This window comes from Triplophysa dalaica, chromosome 13, assembly GCF_015846415.1.
Source record: "Triplophysa dalaica isolate WHDGS20190420 chromosome 13, ASM1584641v1, whole genome shotgun sequence".
NCBI lineage: Eukaryota > Metazoa > Chordata > Actinopteri > Cypriniformes > Nemacheilidae > Triplophysa > Triplophysa dalaica.
The window spans coordinates 15,792,073-15,815,072 of record NC_079554.1 but is presented as its reverse complement, the minus strand read 5'-3'; the positions used below and the strand labels follow the sequence as shown (position 1 = coordinate 15,815,072).

Here is a 23,000-nt window from a genome sequence, read left to right as displayed (position 1 = left end):
CCGCAGAATCCTCCACAGAATTTTGTCTTCAAAATCTTTGTGTTCCACAGAGAGTCATATAGAGATTTTGAATGACACCGATGGCTTATATGACCTATGCTGTATCTAGGTGAAGATTTCCTGTAATAGTACAAAAAAATTGTCCAAAGAGATGTTCCAAGGTTTTTGGGTGTAGTATTGAAGCATAGAAAATTTGCTTTTTTGTGAGTGTGTGTGAAATTTCCTTGTAAGCTGAGCCAAGCATGAGCCTCCCTTACTGAAAGCAAAACAGCTTTTTATCACAAACTGTGTTCAAACTATTTAATCTATTGTTCCGAAGAAATTCCCATGGTGCATGATAGCACAGTGTTTTCAGAGTGTTATCTAGTGTTATTTTGTAACGTTTAGTCATTGCGCTGTACATTCCGATGACATAACTCACTGTAAGTATGCAGAATTCCTGCAGGATAAATCACGTTGAATCTGTAATGTCGCTAATCAAATCAGCGTGTCAACAAAGAAAGCACACACAAACACGAGTGTGCACAGAGTAAATCTATAACAGGAGTTAATCTTAATCTTTTGTACTCAATGTAAATACCCCTCTCTCTTTCACACACCAATCTGATTGGTTCATTTGGGCCGTAAGTTCCCACAGCTGTCCTCGTGCACATTTGTCGCTGTTTTATCGCATCCGACGACCAGTGTCCCACTAGCATCATGACACGGCAAATCCCACGGCTGTTTCTTTAACACGCTGCATAAAAACATAAAGGTGATTTATTGATTCTCTGATAATTGGTTGATTGATTATTTGGATGCATGGTTGACCAGACCGAGTATGCTCAAAGGTTCATAGCCCCTCGCTGAGCTCCTCAGGACTGTGTGTGTGTTCAACAAGGGGTCTTAGCTCATTGCATATGAATGACTCTGGCTTTGAGGGATCTGATGCTTTACTGGCTAATCCTCCGCGGTGGTGAAGATACTTAGGGCTACTTTATGACTCTTAAAACACATTGTTATCATCCTCAAGAGATTTATGACGTCTCACTGCTGCATTCCACTCCACTTCACTTTAGTAGAAGGTAAAACTCAGCGAGAACAATGGAAATGACCAGTAGGGTATAAAGGACGTTATCTCATGGTGTTGTTTGATAAGTAACAATACCCAGCGAGGGTTCTGTGTGTGATTTTAGACCTTTACTTTGGCTGGTTCTGTTGGATAGTCACTTTTTAGTCTTAACTGCTTAAAGGGACAGTTCACCTAAAAGCATTTTTTTAGTAACTTCATGTCATTCCAAACCTGTATGACTTTTTCTGCAGAACACAAAAGAAGATTTTTTTGTAGTACATCTAATGAATGGACACAAAACCTCTAAGATATTTTTTAAATTATCTTATTATGTTTTTCACAGATTAAAGATATTTAACATAAAAAACACAAGGGTCAATAAATGATGACAGACTTTTTTGAGTGAACTACCCCTTTAATCACATTTTCTGCCTTGATTATAGAACAACATTCGCTTACTTCTGTTTTAATAGCTTTACATGTGGTCGATAGGGTTAAGAGTGTTATATTCTTATTGGCAGCTTGAAGATAATCAGTTTATCTCAAATATAAACAAGTGACTCACGTGTAGAACTTTATGAATGACTGCCAGTTCTGTGTGGGCCTGTTGAAAAGGTCACGACTCTCACCACAAAGAGGTCAAAGTTGAAATGACATATACAATGGAAAAAGCCATTTTGGATAGGGACAGGGCAATGTGAGTCGTCTTGATGACAGCCAACGAGATGTTAAGAGTGCATTTTTCAAAAATGTTGAGAACAGGAAGTAAACGTACTCTTGGCCAATAAGAACCCTTGAACTGTGCGTCACTCTTTGTCTCTCTCTTTGTCTCTGTTAAATCCTCAGCATCTCTCCGAAAAAAAAGTGTAGAAGCCTTTAAGTCCGACACAAAAAGCTTACGATGTCCATAAAAGTTAAACGAACTCCAAAAGTTTCCGACCAGACTCTTTGCTGGGCCATCTGGGCCTACATAATTAAAGCAAGTTCACCCTATCTTCCAGGAATAATGACACGTCGGACTGCACACATCTCGCCCGTCACCTCTTGACCCTGACATATCCTTACCCCCCGTCGGTTCTCGGAGAACACAGTTAAAAACATTTGAAAAACGTTTAACCCACACACCCTGGCCTCTGTTAACTGTGCTACTGCTGCTTTTCATTTACTGCGTCCCCCATCATCCATCTCTCTTGCTCCCGTTAACCACAGGAAGTCACTCACTTCCTCATTACAGCACATCAAACGCTGCCAGCGACCATAAACCCGCCCCGCCGCTATACCAACACATGCCTCCAATTCCGCCACTGCGCCCCGGCCGCTAACATACGACTTGCATTTCAAAAAAGCCACTGATTTACGCAAGCGGCACGGAGCGGACACAGGGTTCATCCAATTTCCCGTTCGCTTATATTGCCATTTCATAGCCTCGCTTCCAATTTTGTTTGTGCCGTCATCAGCAGGTACGTGTAAATTGAGAAAACGGGAGATGGGGGATTATACGGCAGTGGTTCAGGGTGAGTTAGAGGAAGTTTGGTTTTATGACTCAGATCTGTGAGAAGCGTGTTCACTGCGTGTGAGCCTGGTATTAGTTAACGTGTGGACTGTATGATACACGCTCTGAGGTGCTGGGGATCAGGGTAATAAACCATGTCATTGATCTTAAGAATTCTTAATCATGGGCCACAACTCATTTTATTTTTCTAGGACAGCTTTAGTGTTTTCACAAGGCTGAGGCGCACTATGAGTCAAACAATAAGGCCATGAAATTGAAACGTTGGTCGGAAAGTGTTTCTGTCAGATCTTTTCGAACTATCCAATTCACTCCGGTATTCAAATTAAAAGAAAAAAGCCATTCAGTGGCATGTAATTAGACTCAAACCAAACTGAATCTCACATCCAAGGCTCTGGTGCAAGAAGTCTTTAATGGGTTTCTAAATAAAAGACTGCACGCAGATTTACATTACATTTACATTTATTCATTTAGTGGATGCTTTTATCCGCAGCGGAGAGAGGAATGCTACATCATGCATGCATCCCTTTCGGATTCAAGATGTGCAGCCAAGCCTCTGTCAATGTGTTTTTGTATTTATTTATAGAAATTGACCACCATCAGAGGGCCAATTAATCTCACTTACATTTACAGTCAAAGCTTAAAAGAAAGACAGAATGCTGAAGAGTGTGAGAAAACAACCGTTTAAAGAAAGAATTTGCAGTTTTGGCTTCGTCGTTGCTCTCTTTGACTATTATGGGATTGAACTGCTGGCCTTTAAAGTTGGGATGCAAATGCAGCCGAGGCGTTGCTAAAGCAAGCAGTCTACAATAAGCACTATGTGACCTGTGACTGTCGTGCAATTGAGATGAATTAACAGGCCATTTCAGGAAGCAGTTGAACAGTAACTTAGGCCAATTAAAGTCCCGTTAGGCAAATGAATATCTTCTATGTTCTGATTGACAATGGCTTGTGAAAGAGAATCTTTGGCATCAATGAGAACCTATGGCTATTGAACATCTCAGAAGACAGAAGACAAAACAGTCCTCGAGTAAAAAAAACATGACCAGATGTGGCTTTTGTCAGTAGATCAACACCAACACATACTTTTACATGCACTCGTGCACATAAAATATATAAAAAAATGTGTGGGCTTTGAATGAGCGTCTGAATGGAAAGGTGGATGAATGAGTGACTGCATGAATGGGAGGATTGGGAGAGATGAAGGGCAGGTATTTAGTAAGTTATATTGAATCAGGAATTTCCTAGAACTCTCCAGGAGGGAGGGGAAGGGGCGTGGAGAGTTAAGCTGGACCCCCGTCCCTCTCCGCGACCCCCCCCCCCCGGACAGGCTTAGAAGAGGACTCATTCTGTAGCCTTAGTCAGCATGCTTGTAGGGGGGCCCTCACAATGGAGCTATTCTACGGACAAAGAGTAGGGTTAATGCTGGTATTTTACCACGGTAGGCTGGTCGGGGGATGCTTCAACACAGGGCTTGTGGGACTGGTTTGGGTAGCCAGAGCTGAAGGTAATTTCCCCCTCAAACGTGGGTCAGAGGTTAAGGTAGATGACAGCTGAGGTAGCGTAGCAACAGGGGAGGAATCCGTCATTAACTACATTAAATACATTTCAGATGTATGACATGAACCTTTGCTCATGATTAAATGGATGGATTCTGCTTTGGATGTCGCTTGAATAAAACATGTTGTAGAAATGTTCAGTGTTGCCTATTTCCAATAGTGTTTGTACTGTATAAAATTGGTAGATATTACAGGTTATGACAATATAGCATCTTACAGTTGTTGCGTTAAAATACATTCTCTTATCCCCAGTGGTTGTTTGGCTGAATGATGACAAGCAGGATGTGTTGTTTTTTAGTAAAATCAATATGTAGTCAGTATACTAGCCATATGTCAGGTTTTATTTCCCCTCATGTTGTTGCAAACCTGTTTATGACTCTGGCTTCTGTGGAACACAAAAGAAGATTTAGAGAAAAGTATCAGAGGTTTTGTGTCTGTACAATGGAAGTCAACGGCGTCCATTGTTTGGTTACCAACGTTCTTCAAAATATCTTCTACTATGTTTTGTTGTATCCAAGAAATTCATATAGTATGGGTATGGAATGGAAGGTGAATAAATTATTAAAAATAATTTCTATTTGCATGAACTATTCCTTTAATGAGTGGAAAAGTTCAGTTTGCAACTCGCATCTCATACCTCAATGATTTCTTGCAAGCTTTCTGCTAAACCTATAAAAATCCCAAATAAAATACTAAAATCCTTTACACAACATGTTTGCTTGTATATATGTCTACATGAGCATGCTTTTAATGCACGTGTGGGTGTGTCACAACCCACGCACTTTTGTTGAATGAGCTGAGCTTTTGTTAACATGCCCCAAAGCACATCCACCCCCGCCACCTCCATCCCTCTCCTCTCTTACCTTACCTTTTATCTCTCAAGTGTCTTTCATCTTTCCATCACCGACAATTGTCTCTCCTCATTCTTTATCTTCCACCAAAACCCAATCACATTCAGACTAACTGTACACAGACAGATTTTGAATTAATATTGAACACTTCAATGTTAATATTAGTATTAATATTCATTTTTGAATAATTAACATATTCATATTTTCTATTATCTTGCAATGGGATCATTCTTCAAAGAATAGCAAATTCTGTCATTTTTGACTCTGACCTCAATTTCACCTTCTTCATGAAACATAAAAAAATGATTATTTTTAGTAAACGTACATATTTTTCTTGTATTTACAATGAAATGAAGACTGTAGTATTCAAGCTACAAATAGACACAAATACATCATAAGCAGTCAATATAACGTGTGCGTCTTCTTTAAAGAGCTAGTGCAGATGTCTAGATGTTTCGTTTAAATTTTGATGCGCTCTTCACCCGAAGCAATCTTATTACTTGCTTTATACTTTTATGAGTTTTGTTTCTCCAATGGTCAAACAGGGCTGAAACAACATGATAAGTTTTATTTTTAGACAAACTTTTCCTGTAATCACTTGCTTTATTACAGCATTTCACGCTGCTGTTGACTTCTAAAAGTGCTAAGGGCACTTACTACTGATAGGTGGAGTGGGGGGAAGTACATTTAAGGCAATGCAACTCTAGACGGGATCTAAAGTCTTTGTCGGACATAAAGCGTGTGGTCTTCTTTCTCCAGAGTGTGGCCCATAATGCCTGTCGTGGTCGTTAAGCGATTGTATTACTCCCAGCAGGTGAAGGGCGAATCTCCTCATAACCTTCCTTTATTTTTTCCTCTCCTTTGTCGTTTACAAGCCATTGTTTGATGCGAAGGCGAGAGTACGGTGAAAAAAACTTTCTGCTGTTCTTTTGAAGGGTAAGCTGTTGTTTCTCATTGTTGAGGAGGAACTTTGATGTTTTAAGTCTTAAATGATGAGAGTCAGCCAGAGCATTGGGCTTCTGTGTGACAGACTTGAGATGAGGTGTCCAGTATCTGAGGGGAGTTTTTGTGGTGGTGTTTTTTTTAGCGTATTGGGTTTCTTTTTGCTTTCACCTCCTCTGAAAACTTTGTAAATTTTGTGACATCTGCTTGAATTACTTACTGTATAGAGCGGATGACGGCCCAACGCTCTTTATAAATGTGCTTTGTACAACAGATCTGAATAGTTTACTCACAGGTTCAAACACTCTCTGTTCATTGGAGACCATATTTACACCTGGTATTAAAATCTATTTAAGTTATTATTATTAGCAAGTTATAGACCTAAATACAGGTGCAAACAGGAAGGCAAAATGTTTTGTAATCCGATCGTTCAAACCAAATTCTGAGGTAGTTGAAGACGTGTGTGATCACATTGCAGATTTAATTGCAGCTAATCTGTCCCATTTTTCCCCTGGACATCAAGAGGTGCCGCCTACTCGCCTGTCAATCAACCTGACTAAAAACAAAGACCAGAAATCTGATCAAGTCCTCATAGCAGTCTCATTTGGAAATCATGTTACTACCAGGAGTACAGAGCAATGTGGTTGACCACTTGTCATTTGATCACCCAAAACAGGGCTTTTTCTATTAAATTAAGGTGTTTCATCGGGTCACAAACTCAAATCGATCAAAGAATGATGAAATATTCCTAATTCGTCCAATCCATAATGAATCACTATTAAAGTCTTCAGCATAAACAGAATGCAGTTTCGCATGTTGAAATTCTACAGGGAGATAAAACTGCATGTCATGAGTTGGTTGAAGTTGTCTAAGCCTTTTAGTGTGATTGACAATGAACAGAACATCAGCACTATCTGCCAGTTAAGCATTTTTATTTATTAAAGAAAAGTTTACATATTATTTATACAGATTCACAACTTCTCTAACGTTATTTGAATGTTCATATTCTGGTAGTTTGAAACTTATGGCACATAGTAAACACTGAGGACAAAAAAGTAACAAGAGCCAGTTATTAAATATAAGTCAGTAATGAAATATAAGATATTAAACTGTTACTGATAGGGTTCAGGATTTACTGAAAGGGTTTTACTGATAGGATGATCCTTTAGGATTTTTTTGGTGAAGATTTAAGAGTTGTACACTGCTTTAATACCAAAACAATGGCTAAATAGGATGCTTGTTCCAAACAGACTACTGACATTTTAACGTGTATATGTATAACGTATGTATAGTTTAGAACAACAGGAACCTCAAAACTATAGAATAACACAAATATAACTATGGGAATTATGTTCTCTTGGTATTTTATAAACCAGCTTCTTGCGGTGTCACCCTGAGATGCATTTTAAACCATATTGAAGGTGTTCCCATCTATACTGACATTAGTACAAGGTCATTGGTTTTACTGTTATTGTAGGTCTGTACATTACTTGAGGTGGACAGCAGTTCTTGCCCCTAAATCACAAATACTTACTGCTATGCGCACTTTCTCTTGAAAGACAACCAAATGTGTGTGATGAATGTACACCGTAAGCATCTATGGCATGTTTGTAGCTCAAGCACTTTTATTCGGCTGTTTACATTACATTTAGTAATTGCTGGATGCCTTTAGGCTCTGTTCTGAATGAGTTTTAACACTGGGAGGAGAAACGACTGAGTTCCAATTAAATTACATTTTTGCTTCCTGCCATTCAGTGTGTTCATCCACGTGCACGCTTGAAGGCTTTTAATGCCACCATGTGTTACCTTACAAAGTGACAAACCTACAATTACAGGTTTAGCAATTAGCTGTGAATGAGCTGTTTAACACATAATCAACAGCATTTACGGGCAGGGGGGCTTTGAGGACAACACTTGGAAACGCTACGGTTAGATGTTTAGATGTGGGCAAAATAAAAAAAGAAAGAGTGAAAGAAAGAAAGATACAAAGAAAGAGTGAAAGAGAAAGAGAGAATTAAGAATTTAGAATTTTTAAATTATTAAATTATTTTTAATCTACAACACATTAAATATACAAAATAAAAGAATTATATTTTTTACAAAATAAAATAAGTACAGATAAAGGTAATCTTTCCTTGTTTTATTACATTTAAAATCAATCAACAGTCTTTGAACAACATTAAAGGGACAGTTTATCCTAAATTCTAAATTCTGTCTTGATTTACTCAACTTCAAGTGGTTTAAAATCTGTATGAATTTATTTGTTCTGATGAACACAGAGAAAGATCTGACCACCATAGTAGGAAACATTTATTTACACATTTCTTTGTTCTGTTGAACAGAAAAGAAGATATTCAGAAGAATATCAGAAAATTCAGAAAAGCAAATCGTTCCGGGGCACTTTTTACTATGATAGTCAACGGTGGCCAAGAACTGTTAGGTAACAAGAAAGAATGAAAAAGAAAGCAAGTATTTGCTTATTAATGATGTTTTTTATTTAAAGTTAAGTCTTTGAGCAAATGCTCTAATCTCTGAGCGATTGAAAAAAAAGAAAATCAATTATAAAAGATCATTATCCATTAGAATTATATTAACAGTTACACAGATTTGACATACGGCTCATTTCACTCCTGTATATAAGCTGAAACCCGCTCTCTCCATCAAAGCAACCGAGCAACACAGCCTGAATGGCTTCATTTTGCATACATTCAGAGTGATTATTTGCATGACTGCAATTCCAATGCAATTAACCTTGAGCCTAATATAAGAAGAGCTGCTGAGTGCTAGAAAATATGTAAATTCCAACCAATAAGGTCATTGTGATGTGATTGTGTCTGCTTTTATATTTTCAACAATACCATTGTTACTCAACAACTTTCAAATAGAGCAAATGTGCTTCCAATTAAGTATGTAAATCAAAGGGTCATGCCGATTCAGACAGAGGGGGAACGCTTTTTGAACAGTCACTTTAACATGCAACTTTCAAATGACGAGTTAGGCATCTATTAATCAGTTGCACGATTCTATAGGAAGACACTAAAGGCCTATCAGTTATGAGCTGAACCCTCGTCCTCTTTGGTCACATACAGGAGATAACATTTATCAATCTGGAAACAGAAGCAACAGCGCTGGCTAATGATGTAATCAGAACAGACTGCTCCATTTGCCTTCAAATGGCTCTTGCGATACGTTGGTATAGTATGTGCATTGCGCAGTCGAACACACCTCTTGCCAGTTGGCATACATCGTTTAAAGTTAACAACTTTTATGCTTAAGTTCATTTTCAGGATGCAAATACATTTTCCCCTAAATTAACTATATATATAATAAATTAAATCATTTAATATAGATTTGGAAATACATAGAGTGGTATATAGTTAAAATAATGTATACAATATAAATAATAAAGAATTGGCACTTTTCATATATTAAGAAATAGATGCACTTAAATTATTATATTATGTATTATAATGTCTTATATATTTTTGTTTCATAATGGAAGGAATTTTGTAATCGATAATAAATCTTTATTAAAAGTTAAAAACAACTTAGATTCATTTTTATTTGCTTTTACGTTTGTGCTCTATGTTCATTTGTATGCAAACAATGAATCTTTTACTGTTATAGCACAAAATTGTGTACAAGATATTCGTTCTCAAAATACGGCAGATTGTTGAATTTACCTTAAAAAAAATATATTTTTCGTTTACCGGGAAGACGATTCATATATCAATCAGGTTGTAAATTAATTCTCGCAATGATTTGTGCAACATTTGAATACGAATAAGAGATATTCTCTATTATATTGCTTTAAATGTATGTATATGTTTCTGTGTTGTGGACACTGTGCCCCTAAAAAAATGGGTGCATGACGCTGTTAATTCATTAATCTAATTTAACAGAAGACATAGAAAAGGGGAAGGAAAGTTAATTAGTTGAATCTGAGTATGTGATCAGCTGGGTCTTATATATCTGTACGTGCTTTTGGACTTCTGTCTCCAAAGAATGATCACCAAACTAACCTGATGTGGACACCAAATGAATTGAATTAATCTTTAAAGGATGTGTGAACAGGGGTCAGGATAAAAGACAGATGCTGTAAATGAAGGCACTTGAACTAATCTCGGTTTGTTTGAGGTTCTCTTAATTCAGCGTATGTGTTAGCGGCATGTGCACGGTGAGGGTACCAGGCGTCCGTGATTAGATTGTGCTGTGATCCATCAGACCATCTGACAGGCTGGTAATGGCCTACATTCAACTCCCATGTGGCAGAACTATGACACCAAAATGACAGCTTATCACCAATTACCACAACCCAAAATCTAAAATTGAAATGATGTGCCATTTTTAATTTACAGAATTAGATGCAGGATGTAACATTGTAATGTCACAGCTGAATTTGGTCACGTTGCATGTTAGTGAGTATTAAGCACTTGTGTTGTATTCGGGTCCGTTGGAGCCATATTTAGAAAAAGTTAAGACATTTTTCAACATTAGACATATTTATTTAAGATAAATGTTTTTAACCCACATTAGCTTTTTTTAGCACTTTATAATAATAAATATAATAAATATTTTACAAAATAAAAAATGACAATTTTTTTTCAAAGTAACATTTAATAGAGGTTTTTACCATTCATGCTGGTTGCTTGTTTGTAATGGGTTTGTAATTGTAAGGAGTTGATGATTCCAAGAAACAGAGAGGACAGATCTATGTGCAGCATCAAAGTAATTTAAAGTTAAAAAAATAAAATTTGTGTGATTTTTTACTCACCCACATGACTTTAAACATGGTTTTAGACCTCACAGCGTCTTCGGAGCACAAATCAAGATCTTTAGTTGACATACGAGAGATTTCCAGGCCTCCTAATAGACATAATGGTTATAGTTGTTGTCAAGACCCAGAAAAGTACTAAAGACATCGTTAAATTGGTCCGTCCGCTCATAGTGACTCAATGGATTTTTTTTGAAGCGATGAGAATGCTTTATGTGCGAAAAACAAAGCAAAATAACGACTTTAATCGATACATTCTCCTCTGTCATGTCAGTCTATGGTGCGCGTTCACGAGAGCACTTCAAAGCATGCGCATTCGGTGGGGGCAGACGCTGGCGTTCTGACTGACAACCCGGAAGCGCAACTCTGTGTTTACAATATGCACGCTGTATATAAGCTGAACTTGGTAAAATGTCTTATGATTTCGATATTGAGGAAGTCTTGCACTTTTTGCAAATGAGGGTGTGGTCAGTGATTAAAAACAAGAGGGCGGAGCTAGACAGAAACAACAGGAACAACAAGGGAAACACAGACAGGACCATTTTTGTTTCTATTTTTAAGTAACGGTGACAGTATGAATATGACATAGAGTACAGGAAATACATGTTTGGGGCCTAAGATTGTAAATTAAGAATTTGTTACCAAAAACAGATGACTGTTCAATAAATGAACAGTCAAAATCATGTATTTTAATTGTGTGTCGTGTTTTATTGTGTTAGTTAGCTGTATTCGTTTGAGTTATTATTACTTAATCAAAACAATCCAAGTGCAGTTTTAATGGATTGCACAATAAAAAACATGATTTTTGACCTTTTTTAAAACATAGTTATCTAGTTTTGCAAATGATCTCTTCAAATATATTATTTATTTCTAAACCAAATTTTTATTTTCAACTTTTTTCAACTCAACTATTTTTATTTTTACTTTAACTACTGATTAAATTGAACACAAGCAAAACCAATAATTACAGAAATTGTATTTTTTAAAAAGGTGCAAGACTACTTTGAAGCATATTATTATTTGTATTTGTTTGTGAAATAAAGATATAAAAAAATCCTTAAAAAAATCTGTTGTTAATGTACAGCATTGGGGTCTAAGAGACCCCGGACATAAAATAATATAATCAACCAAAACAGAACATGATGGTTTAAAAATGAAAACAGTTACCAAACTGCAACATTTGAGCATCTGTTTATTATGACCCGAAATGTACAAATCAATACAGGAGCTGCACATAGGAGGAAATCCCTTGTGTGTGTTCTCTAACACACACACTCGCACATCCATTGGCACTCAATCGCCTCACTGAGGTTCATTAAACTGATTTCCTTTGAGGGTTGGCCTACATTTGTCTGAGAAGCTCCAACTTCTCTGTGATCAAACAGACAGATAACTGTCAAAGCCAGCAAGATCACGACATTTGAACAATGCCATCGCCCCCTAACAACCCAGAATTGTTACGCTTGCTTTCCTAACCTTTGCCCTGCTCTTTAGGCTTGCCTAATGCTGAAAACTCTGGACCGTCTCTAGTCCGGTATATCATCCAGTCGGAGCGTTTCTCAGTGTGTGTGCCTCTCTAGGTTAAAGGTGCTATTCTGTTAGGTCACGGAGATCAAACTTGGTAGATGGGACTTTAATTAGCATGAAATAGGCATTTCATTTCTAGTTCTGACAATTCGTCCCCCTATGAGACCTCTCAGCGGTGCATTCTCTGCTTTCCCCTCCCTCCCCTCTTCTGTCGCCATAATACTGTCACAAAGAAGTACTGTTATATTTTTAACCACTAAAGCTTGGAAATGTTAGGAAAGGTGTTTAGAAAGTATATCTTTCATTTTAACATGTCTCATTTAGCATGCGCTGAATTAACTCATTTGTCCAGCTTGTTTATTTAGCCAGTCAATGGCCTGGCGCTGTGTAATTTGCCGTAATGCTCCCCGACGCAGTTTAGTATAGTTTATACAGTGACAACCAATATCATGAATCAGGCCAAGCACATTTGTTTGTGAACAGTATGGTTTTGCACAAACATACACACGCCACTCATTACTCTCGGTGGGAAAGGTAAAAGTCTCTTACAGGGTATTTTGAATTATGACCCGTAAAACTTTGGCCAACATCTGGACTCCATATTATGGACCGGCTATAATGAAGCCGTCATTTCAACAGGAGTGCAAAATAAATCAGCCTCCTTTATCAATCTGTCAAAATGTTTTAAGAAACAATCAGATCAATATCATCACTTATTGTAATCGGAAAGAAACTGTACTTTATCTGTAAATGAAATCAATCATATTTAGTCTGTCTATTGTGTGTGCGAGTGCGAGTTTGTCGTGCGATTTAGAGGTCAGGCTCATTGTGTCCTCTGTGAAAGGTTGTGTTTGCACACGTGCTGAAGGTTTACATGAAAACTAGTAACAAAGAAACAAAGAGGAAACAATAGACAAGGAGGAAAGGTGATATATACTGGCCATCTGTATGTTAATCGCAACACTTGCCAAACTTTGATCACACGTGAATTCTTTCTCGCTTTCCTCTCCAACACATGCAGTCACTACGACACAACACATATTACCGCATTATGCACCTGACCCAGAACAGATGGCACCCCCTCCCTCCCCTCTTGCCCCCCTGGAGACAATGCACATTCAGAGAGGGGCATTTTTAAGATGGCATCCTTTTGTTTGGGTGGCAGCTAATGGATTAGACCATTTATGACAGCACCAGATTGACCAGAATCAGAAGAACATGTTGTTGTACTTTTGGTCTCATCCCTTTTCCCATATGCTGTCCATCCTGTATACTGTTAAGCAAGGTCCCTGACATAACAGAGAGATGATTGACAGAATGACATTGACATCTCCTACGCACAGATCTGTGAAATACCGTTGATGTGGGAACATTCCAGAGGTGACATTCTCTAAGTGTTTTTTAACTAAACACACCCTAAATTATTTAGTTTAAAGCATGGTTTTATTGTTTTGTTAGTGTAAATAAAGAACCATAATCCAAATTTAATATAATGTGTGTATTTATGTAATATTCAATTCGTCAAAATTTGGTTTTATATATTTTTTGGTTAAATATATGAATAAAAGATTGAGAAAACCTAGATACCAATAAACAGAATTTAAGAGAAATCACATAAGAAAAGTGTGATGCAGTGATGTCATGTCATGCTGTCATGTTGAGTACAAACTGTGGACCAGCGATTAAACATGCGGTATGTTTGAGATTTTATCCTAAATGGTGCAGAGAAACACATGAGTTTTTTTCATATACATACTTGCCAGTTCATTACCGTAGAAAAGCATATAGCTTATAATTTATTTGAACGCATTTTCACTAGTCACCCATTTAGGTCCATTCGGACTAAGCCGCCACCAGTTAAATCCTTCATCTTGAACGTATGCTGTTAAGGATGAAAGACTATTTTGCACATTAGAGCATTTAATTACACGGCTATCTGGAATAATTGATTCCGATTAGTCATGACATTCTGTGGCGAAATATGTTTGTTTAATTACTAGTAAAGTATATAACTAACCATTGTTTCTGGTGGCTAATTTGGTCATTTTCTTTTTACATAATAAAATCATTCAAACTCAAATCAATTAATTGTTTGTGTTACACATATTTCCATTGCATTCTATAATTCTATAATAATTCTTTATTAATTTATGGTAGACGGTTTTGATGTTGTCTGAACTGGATTCAAAACTTCTGACTCGTCTGCTGACTGAACCCAGCCTCTGGGAGAATTCAGACTTCAGTGCACATATGTAACCATACCACATATCATACATACATTCATTAACAGCTGTTGTCTTTAAGTTATTATGACATAACGCCTATGGCAAGTAAGTTAATATCTATTGCAGAGGGAGTGCTAAGAGAGAGAGAATAAAAACACTATGTGGAAGATTTTTTAAGTGAGGCAATGTAATACATGTATCTGTACAAAATCTGATAACTGATGCAGAGCTCTTTATCAAAACAGAATAAGCTTTGACAGGAGGGTTTATGTAGTACAGTACTGTGCCTTTGCCTCACCAGCTTTATCGGTTTACACATGCTGGTCTGTTATTGTCTTAGCCCGTGGCTTTGTTGTTTTTTTTTTTTTCTATAACCAGGCAGGATAAGCCATCAGCCAGATGGCACAGTGAAGTCTCCCATGGTTACCTCATCCTGAGGACCAAACATTACACGCACACACAAGCATACACACAGTGACCAAAAACACTGGCTGTTATGTAACCAGTCAGTTGTCTAGACAGCGCATGCAGTCTGGGTCCGTAGATCTCTCGGAGGATTTTATTTTCTCTCTTTCTTCCTTACATAGCCAGACCTTGTTTTTACTGTATTGCAGCTGCAGATTTCTTTTGCTATGTTTATTTTGGCCCAGTGTAAATCACTCATTGTGTCACATTTGTGGGCGGAGCTTTACTGGCTGGACATCAGCTCTCAGACCATGTGACTTTAGTTTGTAAACAAAACCCTGCTCCTTGGTCCAGCAGGATATTAGACCCAGGTCACGATGTTCTCCACACAAAAGACTCACTCCCCCACACGCACACATATACACACGCATGCACAAATAGAATAAAACACACTCGCACTCGAAGTCTGCCACGCTGCAGCTGCTCCAGTTTCCATGGTAACTTGCCGAACAATGAGGTAAGAAGCTGCGAGGGCGAGTCCGAGTGTGTGCTCCGCACGCTTTCATATCCACTCTTACAGAGAGTCCGTGTGTGTGTCAGGGTTTGTTTTTGTGTATGAGTGCCTCAAAGAGCATGTGGATACCCTGGTACCCTGATGATTTCTGAATCAACCGTGTGTGTGTGATAGAGAGAAAGAGCGAGCGAATAACGCGGGAGATATTTGTTTTTCTTTGTCAGGGAGGGCTTAGACAAGCAGATCTTGTTTTATCGTGAGGCAGATGGGGAGAGAAAAGCTTGGCAAGTGATGAACAGAAATAAAGTAAAAACATGCAAATACTTATGGCAAAATATGACATTTTTCTTTAAATTGAGTCTCTACATTTAATGAAGAGAAAAGCAGTGTTAAAGGGATCCACATGAAATGAAAATTCTGTCTTGAATTACTCACACTCAGGTAGTTCCAAACCTGTATACATTTCTTTGTTTTGATTTGCACAAAGAAAGATATTTCGAAGAATGTTAGCAACTGAGATTACAGGGTAGTCAAGGGTGCCCCAGAACTGTTTGATTCCTAAATATAAAATAAAATATACAAAATATCTTATTTTGTGTTTAACAAAACAAACAAAAAACAATTATTTTTTCTATAGTCAATGGTGCCCCAGAAATCTCAGTTGCTGACATTCATCCAAATATCTTTCTTTGCATAATACCAAACAAAGAAACATATACAGGTTTGGAACAACTTGAGGATGAGCAATTCATGACAGAATTTTAGTTTTTGGGTGGAGTATCCCTTTAACAGTAGTAAAATATTTGTGGCTGTTAAAACTGTGAAAAAAATTCTAAAACACACTGTCCTGTTTTTAAGCCTAGAGATGGCCAGTATCATGACACTGAGCTATGGGCTTCTCCTTTTGTTAACTGTTCAAACAGTGACTTTAATATTTTCGTAACATTATAACTTAACTTTCCGCCCTATTTTGAAATGTTAGTCAGTGCTCATAAAGAGGTTTCAAGCATGCCTGAAATTCATTTGAGTGTATTGTTATTATCTCACTAAATGCCTGAAAGGGCTCAAACACATACCAGAGATACAGAAGCACTCATCCATTGACAACAAGCTCTTTTGTTTTCAAATTGTCTATTTATTTTTCAAAATGAGGTATTTCAAAGTGCTGTGAGTTGCAGCACCAAAATGTACATTATAGAAAATGAGAAAAAATATTTTTTTCCCGATTGACCCAGTTCTATGAACCCAATACTTACAAATATATAAACAAAGAAAAAAAGACAGGAAAGAATAGAAATTTTATAAATGGAGATAGAAAGACTTTTCTGTACAAAAGAAACGAAGTTAAGAAAAGGATAAAAAACAAGATAAAGTGATATCTAAGAACTCATTTTCATACGAAAATATAAGTAGCAAATTTAGTATGTATCAGAAGCACACTAAAGCATAAATGTAGGAATTAGTAATGCATGTCATAACAGAGAGATTATAAGACCAAAAGAACAAAACAACTTGTCTTTTATATTACAAAAATTCTCATAAATCGAGGTCTTACAGTACTTGTTAAAGGTATATAAACTTCCAGTCTAGTTATTGGCAGCTTTTGTCATCTTTATAAAAAACAAAAAGACAATATCGTGTACAAAAACAAGGCAGACTGAGTGTACGTTTCTTTATCAAATCTATTTACAAAAGTGTCCGACATCAAGGTGCGTAGAGGTACATCCATGAGATTCAGCACCAATGATGGTGGTGTGAAATATTATAGCCTTTCGAAGAGTCTTTATTGTCTGGAAGATATTAAATGCAAATTCTGTATATTTGTATATTAAAGACTAGCTCTGTTTATAAAGAACGCTTGTCGTGTGTTGTTCCTGCAGGAAAACAAAATGCGGAATAAAGTTTCCATCACATTTCTCCCTTCCCTCATTGTTGTTTCTTTATCGTGTGATTGGGGTGACAAAGTAAACCTGAAACATTCTTGACGTCAAAAAATGTGCAAAAAAAGTGTCAGCAGTGAGTGTCCCTAGAATCGATGTTGAGCATTAGCGGTTAGCGTGTCCTGCTTTGCTCAAGCCTGCGGAGAAGCTGTTGTCGCCGGGCCTGCAGTCTGTCCTTCTCCTGCTGGAGTCGGAGCTCCTGTGCCTCCAGGGAGTAGACATACTCTGTGGCCTTCTTCAGGATGACCACCTTGGCTGCCTTGTCGTTGTGCGCCAGCTCGGGCACCTGGTCGCGCAAAGTGAGGAAGCTGGAGCGCAGGTCGTTGCGGCGCTGGCGTTCCAGGATGTTGTGGTTGCGCCGCCGTTCGCTGTCCTCCGAGTCCGAGCACCGTGGGCTGCTGGCTTCGCTCTTCTTGATACGTGGGGCCGGTGCTGTGTTAGTAGGGGAGTTTGGGGAAGAGTTTTGGTGTCTGCCAGTGCGTAGAGAGATAGTGCTGTTGTCGATTCTGAGTTTCTTGCAGGGGGGAGCAGTAGGTCCGTCTTGAGGGTCGGAGTAAGGGGACGGGGCTGCGTAGTTATGCTGTTGCTGGTGGATGGAGGCCGCCGCTGTCCTTTTCAGAATTAACTCCTGCGGAGCTTTGCTCACCCCTGTGCCCGACCGCCCTCCTGCAGATGCCTGAGAGCTTGCAACAGACAGACCAGTGTTGGTTATCTTGCTGGTGGTGGAACGCCTTTTCTCCACTGTGACCACATCGATCTCCTCCTCATCTTCATCGTCTTCATCTTCGTCATCATCATCATCATCATCTAGCAAAGCAAAAAGAAAATGTAAGTGAACGGGTCTATAAATGTCAAACAACTGCAACACAGGTATGAACAAGATTTGGATACATGTTTTCCTATGGGGGTGTGCTCTTGTAAATGCCTTTGTGTGGGCAGATGAGACAATTGTTAAAAGCTGTTTTTTGGGTGTCAAACACATCATTGTGTCGAACACAGATTTTACCCAGACTGGACCACCTCAGGTTTTACTGTCTCCTCTCATGACACACCCTCTATTTAAAGCGTCTAATGAGGGGTTAGTGAGAGTGTGAGTGTTTCACCATGTCATAATTTCAAACAAAAGTTGTTTGCCGTCAAGTTAGACATTTCCAGAGCCTTTAAAACAGGTGACACATTTCAAGTTAAGCTTAGATAGCAAGCTGGCCTCAGTGTGACGCCTGAGAGCTATGTTTATGAGATAATGGAGGTGATTATCAGCAACACCACACATGAAGAGTGTTTGGCATTTACTAGAGCCCACAGCCTCTCACTTCAAAAGCTCGCCACAGGAAACCGTCTGCCGGCGTTGAGGAGAGACCAAACGGTGAAATTTGGTTCCCAACAGAACGCAGACACGAAACGTTACATTTTCATTCGTAACCCCGCCCACCCTCCGCGAAAATGCATAATTGCCCAGGCGGGAAAAACTAGCCATGTTGTAATCGCGTGGTCCGATTATTCGCGGGATTTGGCGAGTAACACTGATCTGATGGTGCCTTAAGCCGATGCCCTGGAGGCGCGCCAAACAGACAGCTGGAGGAAAGGCAGCGCTTGTTCAAAGCCGTCACCCTGTAAAGAGAGACGACCCATCCTCTCTTTTTTCTTCCCTCTCCTTTATCACCCTGCTAGATGCTCAGCCTGCCAAGATCAGCCCATCGCGGGGAGGGGGGTCTGTCTTTATAGTAGACGCACGCGCAAACACACGCACGCGCGGGGAGGCTCCTTTATGGCATAGTAGTGCCCGGTCCAAGCTCTTATTCTCTCACCCACGTGTGATTGTCGTTTTGGATTTGCATTTGAAACAAGTTCTTATTTTGAAGGGAAGCGACTTATTGGGGGGAACTGAATTTAGGGGCTCGCCTTTTATGCAGCCCTAGCATAGTGCCAAACATATGAGCCCATGTTTTAATTGCACTCTTAATCAAAAAAGTATTTTAAAATACTGAAGTAATAATTTACAAATTCTTAAATGATTTATCTAAGTCGCAATTTAATGGAGTGAAAGAGAACCATTTCTTTTCTAAAATGGTTGAATGACGTTATCGACAGTAAATCATTAACCAAGAGCTATCGAGCCAAACGGCTGAACATCAGGGGCATCATCAAATATTACCGCCATCTACTGGGTATACAGTCCCAGTATTACATAAACTCCCATCACCGCGCACTTACTACTATTAGGCTGCGGGTCTGTGCGTGCGCGCGCGCGTGTGACCGACAGTCTGGAATGTCACACACTAATCCGATTCAGGGCCTGTCATATGATCTTCAACAATTATCCCAATGACCACTTACAAACTGGGCCAAATTGTTGACTGCCAAATACAGAGAGCCATTTAGCAATATAATCCCTATCAGCATTTTGAATAATATTATATATTTTTAATACAGTTCTTATTAACAATACATTATCAAATGTATACTGATATTAAACAATAATTGAAATACAATTATTCGAATATTATTTTCTTAACTTCCAGGCAGACAACGCACAAAGACAATTGATCAGCCCAAACAATCAGCGACTACGTCATTCTTTACGTTTGAACAACAGACGCTGTTTGCGTAACTCTTACCAGAGTCGCTGAGTGTCTCATCCGCGCTGACCGACTGCAAGTGCTGCGTTATCAGTTGTGGGACACTTTGGCTGCTGCTCCCGTTTCTTTTGTTAACGGGATAAGGGAAAACCACCGTAGGGTCCACACACTCCGGTATAGAGGGGCTCATCTCCGGCGCTTTGACCGCCGCTTCTTTACTGACTTCAGCACTGGCAGCAGGGGCGGAGACGGCTTTCCCGAGTTTCTCGTTCACCACCCGCTCCAGTTTCTCCCGTGCGGAGAAGCCACTCCACATGCAGTCCTGAATAATGATGGAATTGTCCGTAGTATCCAAAACGGAGCCGAAGAGATCTCCGTCCGACGCCCCCCAAATGTCGTCCTCCGGTAAAAGCAGAAGCTCGGAAGCCCAGTCCAACGGGTCAGTTAATCCAAAACCCATCATGGAGCATTCCCCAGCCATCGCGCCCAGCTCCTCCGGATCCCCTGGAAGCGCTGCCCGGCTCGGGGAGAGAGGAGGAGTGGGCAGCAACTCGAATTTCTTCCAGATGTCCTCACCAGGCGGTGCAGCGTCTGGTCTGCAGAAGTAAAAGTCATCCTCGTCCGGGTAGAAACACGGCTGCAAAGAGTCAAACTCCATATCGGAGTTCATGCTTTTAGCTGGCATTCTCCCTGTTACAGGAACAATCTGTCAAAAACCAACAGAAATATATTAAAACCCATTCAAAGCATGTTAAAACGTGTTAGTGAGTATTATAAAATGCTTTTGTTTGAACAAAGACACGCAGGTAAAAATCACTTATGTGGCAAAGCATTTCTCCAAAATAAAGAGAGGCTACTTATTTATTACTCTGCGTCTAAGATGTCTTTGAAGTGTCCTTTCATTGTCCACACTGCTGCTTTTCAGCTTGACAGTCTATATTAACTCTCTTAAATAAACTTTTGACCGCAATTGCAGCTGGAGATGCGAACACCTTCAAAAGAACATTTAAACAGATGTGTGCTTCAAGTGTGATAAATATCATTCTTTCTAACAAAAAGCCAGTCAATCAGATGCACAGGTAAATAGCCTAGTTCAGAATAATTCGCAAAAAAGAAGCCAAACGCATGAAATGTGTTTTAAGTGCACTAGGATGCTGACTCTAGTGTCTTACCTCTAAGTGTGTTTTCTCGCCCCTTCTTTATCGCAGTCACTGTGCCTCCCGCTTGGAGTCGCACATCTACCGCAGCGACTGAAGACTGTTGTGCGCTTTTGTGATTCAGCCTGTAAAGTATTATTCTCTGTGTTCGCTGTGCGTTTAGGAGAGACACAGCCTCCGCCCACATTTAGGCGGGGCACTGGGCGAGGTATTTGCATTTGCGGGACCTTTGCTGTGAGATTTGCTTTTGAGGCAGCATCAACTTTGTCTATTACAAGGTGTTTCATTTCGTTTGACGATATTAAAGGCTTAGAGCAGATCAACTATGAACAATTTAATGACTGAAATGTTGCTGAAGATTGAAAGGGGTTTTAACGTTGCAACTGTATTACTCTATTTTGGATACCTAACATCATCTTCAGTGTGTAATTTGATGTAATGTTGTTTTTTCGTAACATGAATTTAGTTACATAAGCGCTCGAACAGGATAAACTGAGGCGTATGAATGAATAAGAGCGATTCAGCAGCATCTCATTGTTCACGTTCAGGTCAATGAGGTAACGGACGATCCGCAGTGTTGACTCATTTGCGCCGCCACCTGGACACGAGGTGAAACTGAACGTCCTTGGCTGTGTTCACTTCATAGCTCCTTGAAACTGTTTTAAAGGAGTAGTTCGATCAAATGTACTCACCCTCAGGTTGTTTCAAACCTTTATACATTTATTTGTTCTGTTTAACACAAGAAAGATATTTGTAAGAATGTGACATCATCCACTACCATAGTAGGAAAGAAAGTATATCGTTTTTGAAGAATTCAGAAAAATTTAAGAACATAAACAGTTCTGGGGCACCTTTGACTTCAATTTGATTTGTCCTACTATGGTAGTGAATGATGTCACAGAATTGAAAATTGCTAACATTCTTCCAAATATCGTTCTCTTTGTTCATAAGAACAAATTTACATGCAGGTATAAAAAATGAATGAATTCTGGTTGAATTATAACTTTAAGTCACTGCAGACCAACGAGAAAACTTACCAGCTACTGTACCACTCTATGAAGTCACAATGCAGTCTGTCATAAAAAAACCTTAAACAGCAAACCTATAAAAAAATATATATTTAAAAGCAATTATTCATATAAAATAACTAACTAGGAAAATGTTAAACATGAACAAATATCAAACCACCTCTTAGCCAAAAAAAGTAAAAATGAATGAATTGCAGGTGACTGTGTTTACTTGTTTTCCCAAGAACAGGGGATCATTTTAAACATTGAATAAAAAAATCTGTAAATGAATTTCCTAATTGTGTTAGGGTGTAGGACACTAACATACAAAAGCACTTAACAAACAAACAGATAAAATAAATTGACTTTACCGAATTGTACACTCGCTAGAAAAAGTACCATGTGTGACAACTTGCCCCGGTTTTCCCACTATACACTAGATTTTTGCACAGCTTTGCATCCCTGGTGAAAACTGTTTGCTTTGGGAACACGGCATGAGAAAGACATGGACCATAAGAGTGGTTCTGGGATTTGAAGAGCTCCGCCAGAGCTCAATTTCTATGACCTCAGCTCAGGAAGAGCTTCCTGTGTGAATGTGAGGGGGAGTGGGAAGCCGAACATGAAGTTGCAGGCGAACGCCTGGTTCTGTCAGGCTGATTTTGATTAGTCTGTGCTGGCTTTGTTTCCTTCAGTTAGATACATTGAAAGGTATATGAAGACTTATGTCACGCTTTAAGATGTACGAATGAACAAATCAAAGATTACATCTGCAGAAAAATTATGTTAGATAGTTCCCAGTCAAGTCAGAAAAGTCTGTTTGATGTATTTCTTTTGTCTTTCCATTTAACCCTAGAGACCCATATGAGATTAGTTCTTGATACTTGTCCAATGACAGTCATACGCAATAATTGTGTATGACGAATACCTGTCCAAATGCCGTTCGGGGCCACTTTACCTTT

The 23,000-nt window shown here is 38.9% G+C and overlaps 1 protein-coding gene across 1 annotated transcript; it reads right to left on the bottom strand.

Annotated features, from left to right (window-relative positions):
• Window positions 1-16,162: 16,162 nt before the first annotated feature.
• mycn (MYCN proto-oncogene, bHLH transcription factor) lies at window positions 16,163-21,150 on the bottom strand. Its single transcript, XM_056765350.1, has 3 exons — window positions 21,050-21,150; window positions 19,917-20,583; window positions 16,163-18,105 (listed from the first exon to the last, which is right to left on the bottom strand). The coding sequence occupies exons 2-3, from the start codon at window positions 20,560-20,562 to the stop codon at window positions 17,411-17,413; spliced, it is 1,341 nt and encodes a 446-aa protein (XP_056621328.1). The 5' UTR covers window positions 20,563-20,583; window positions 21,050-21,150; the 3' UTR covers window positions 16,163-17,410.
• Between the last annotated feature and the right edge of the window lie 1,850 nt (window positions 21,151-23,000).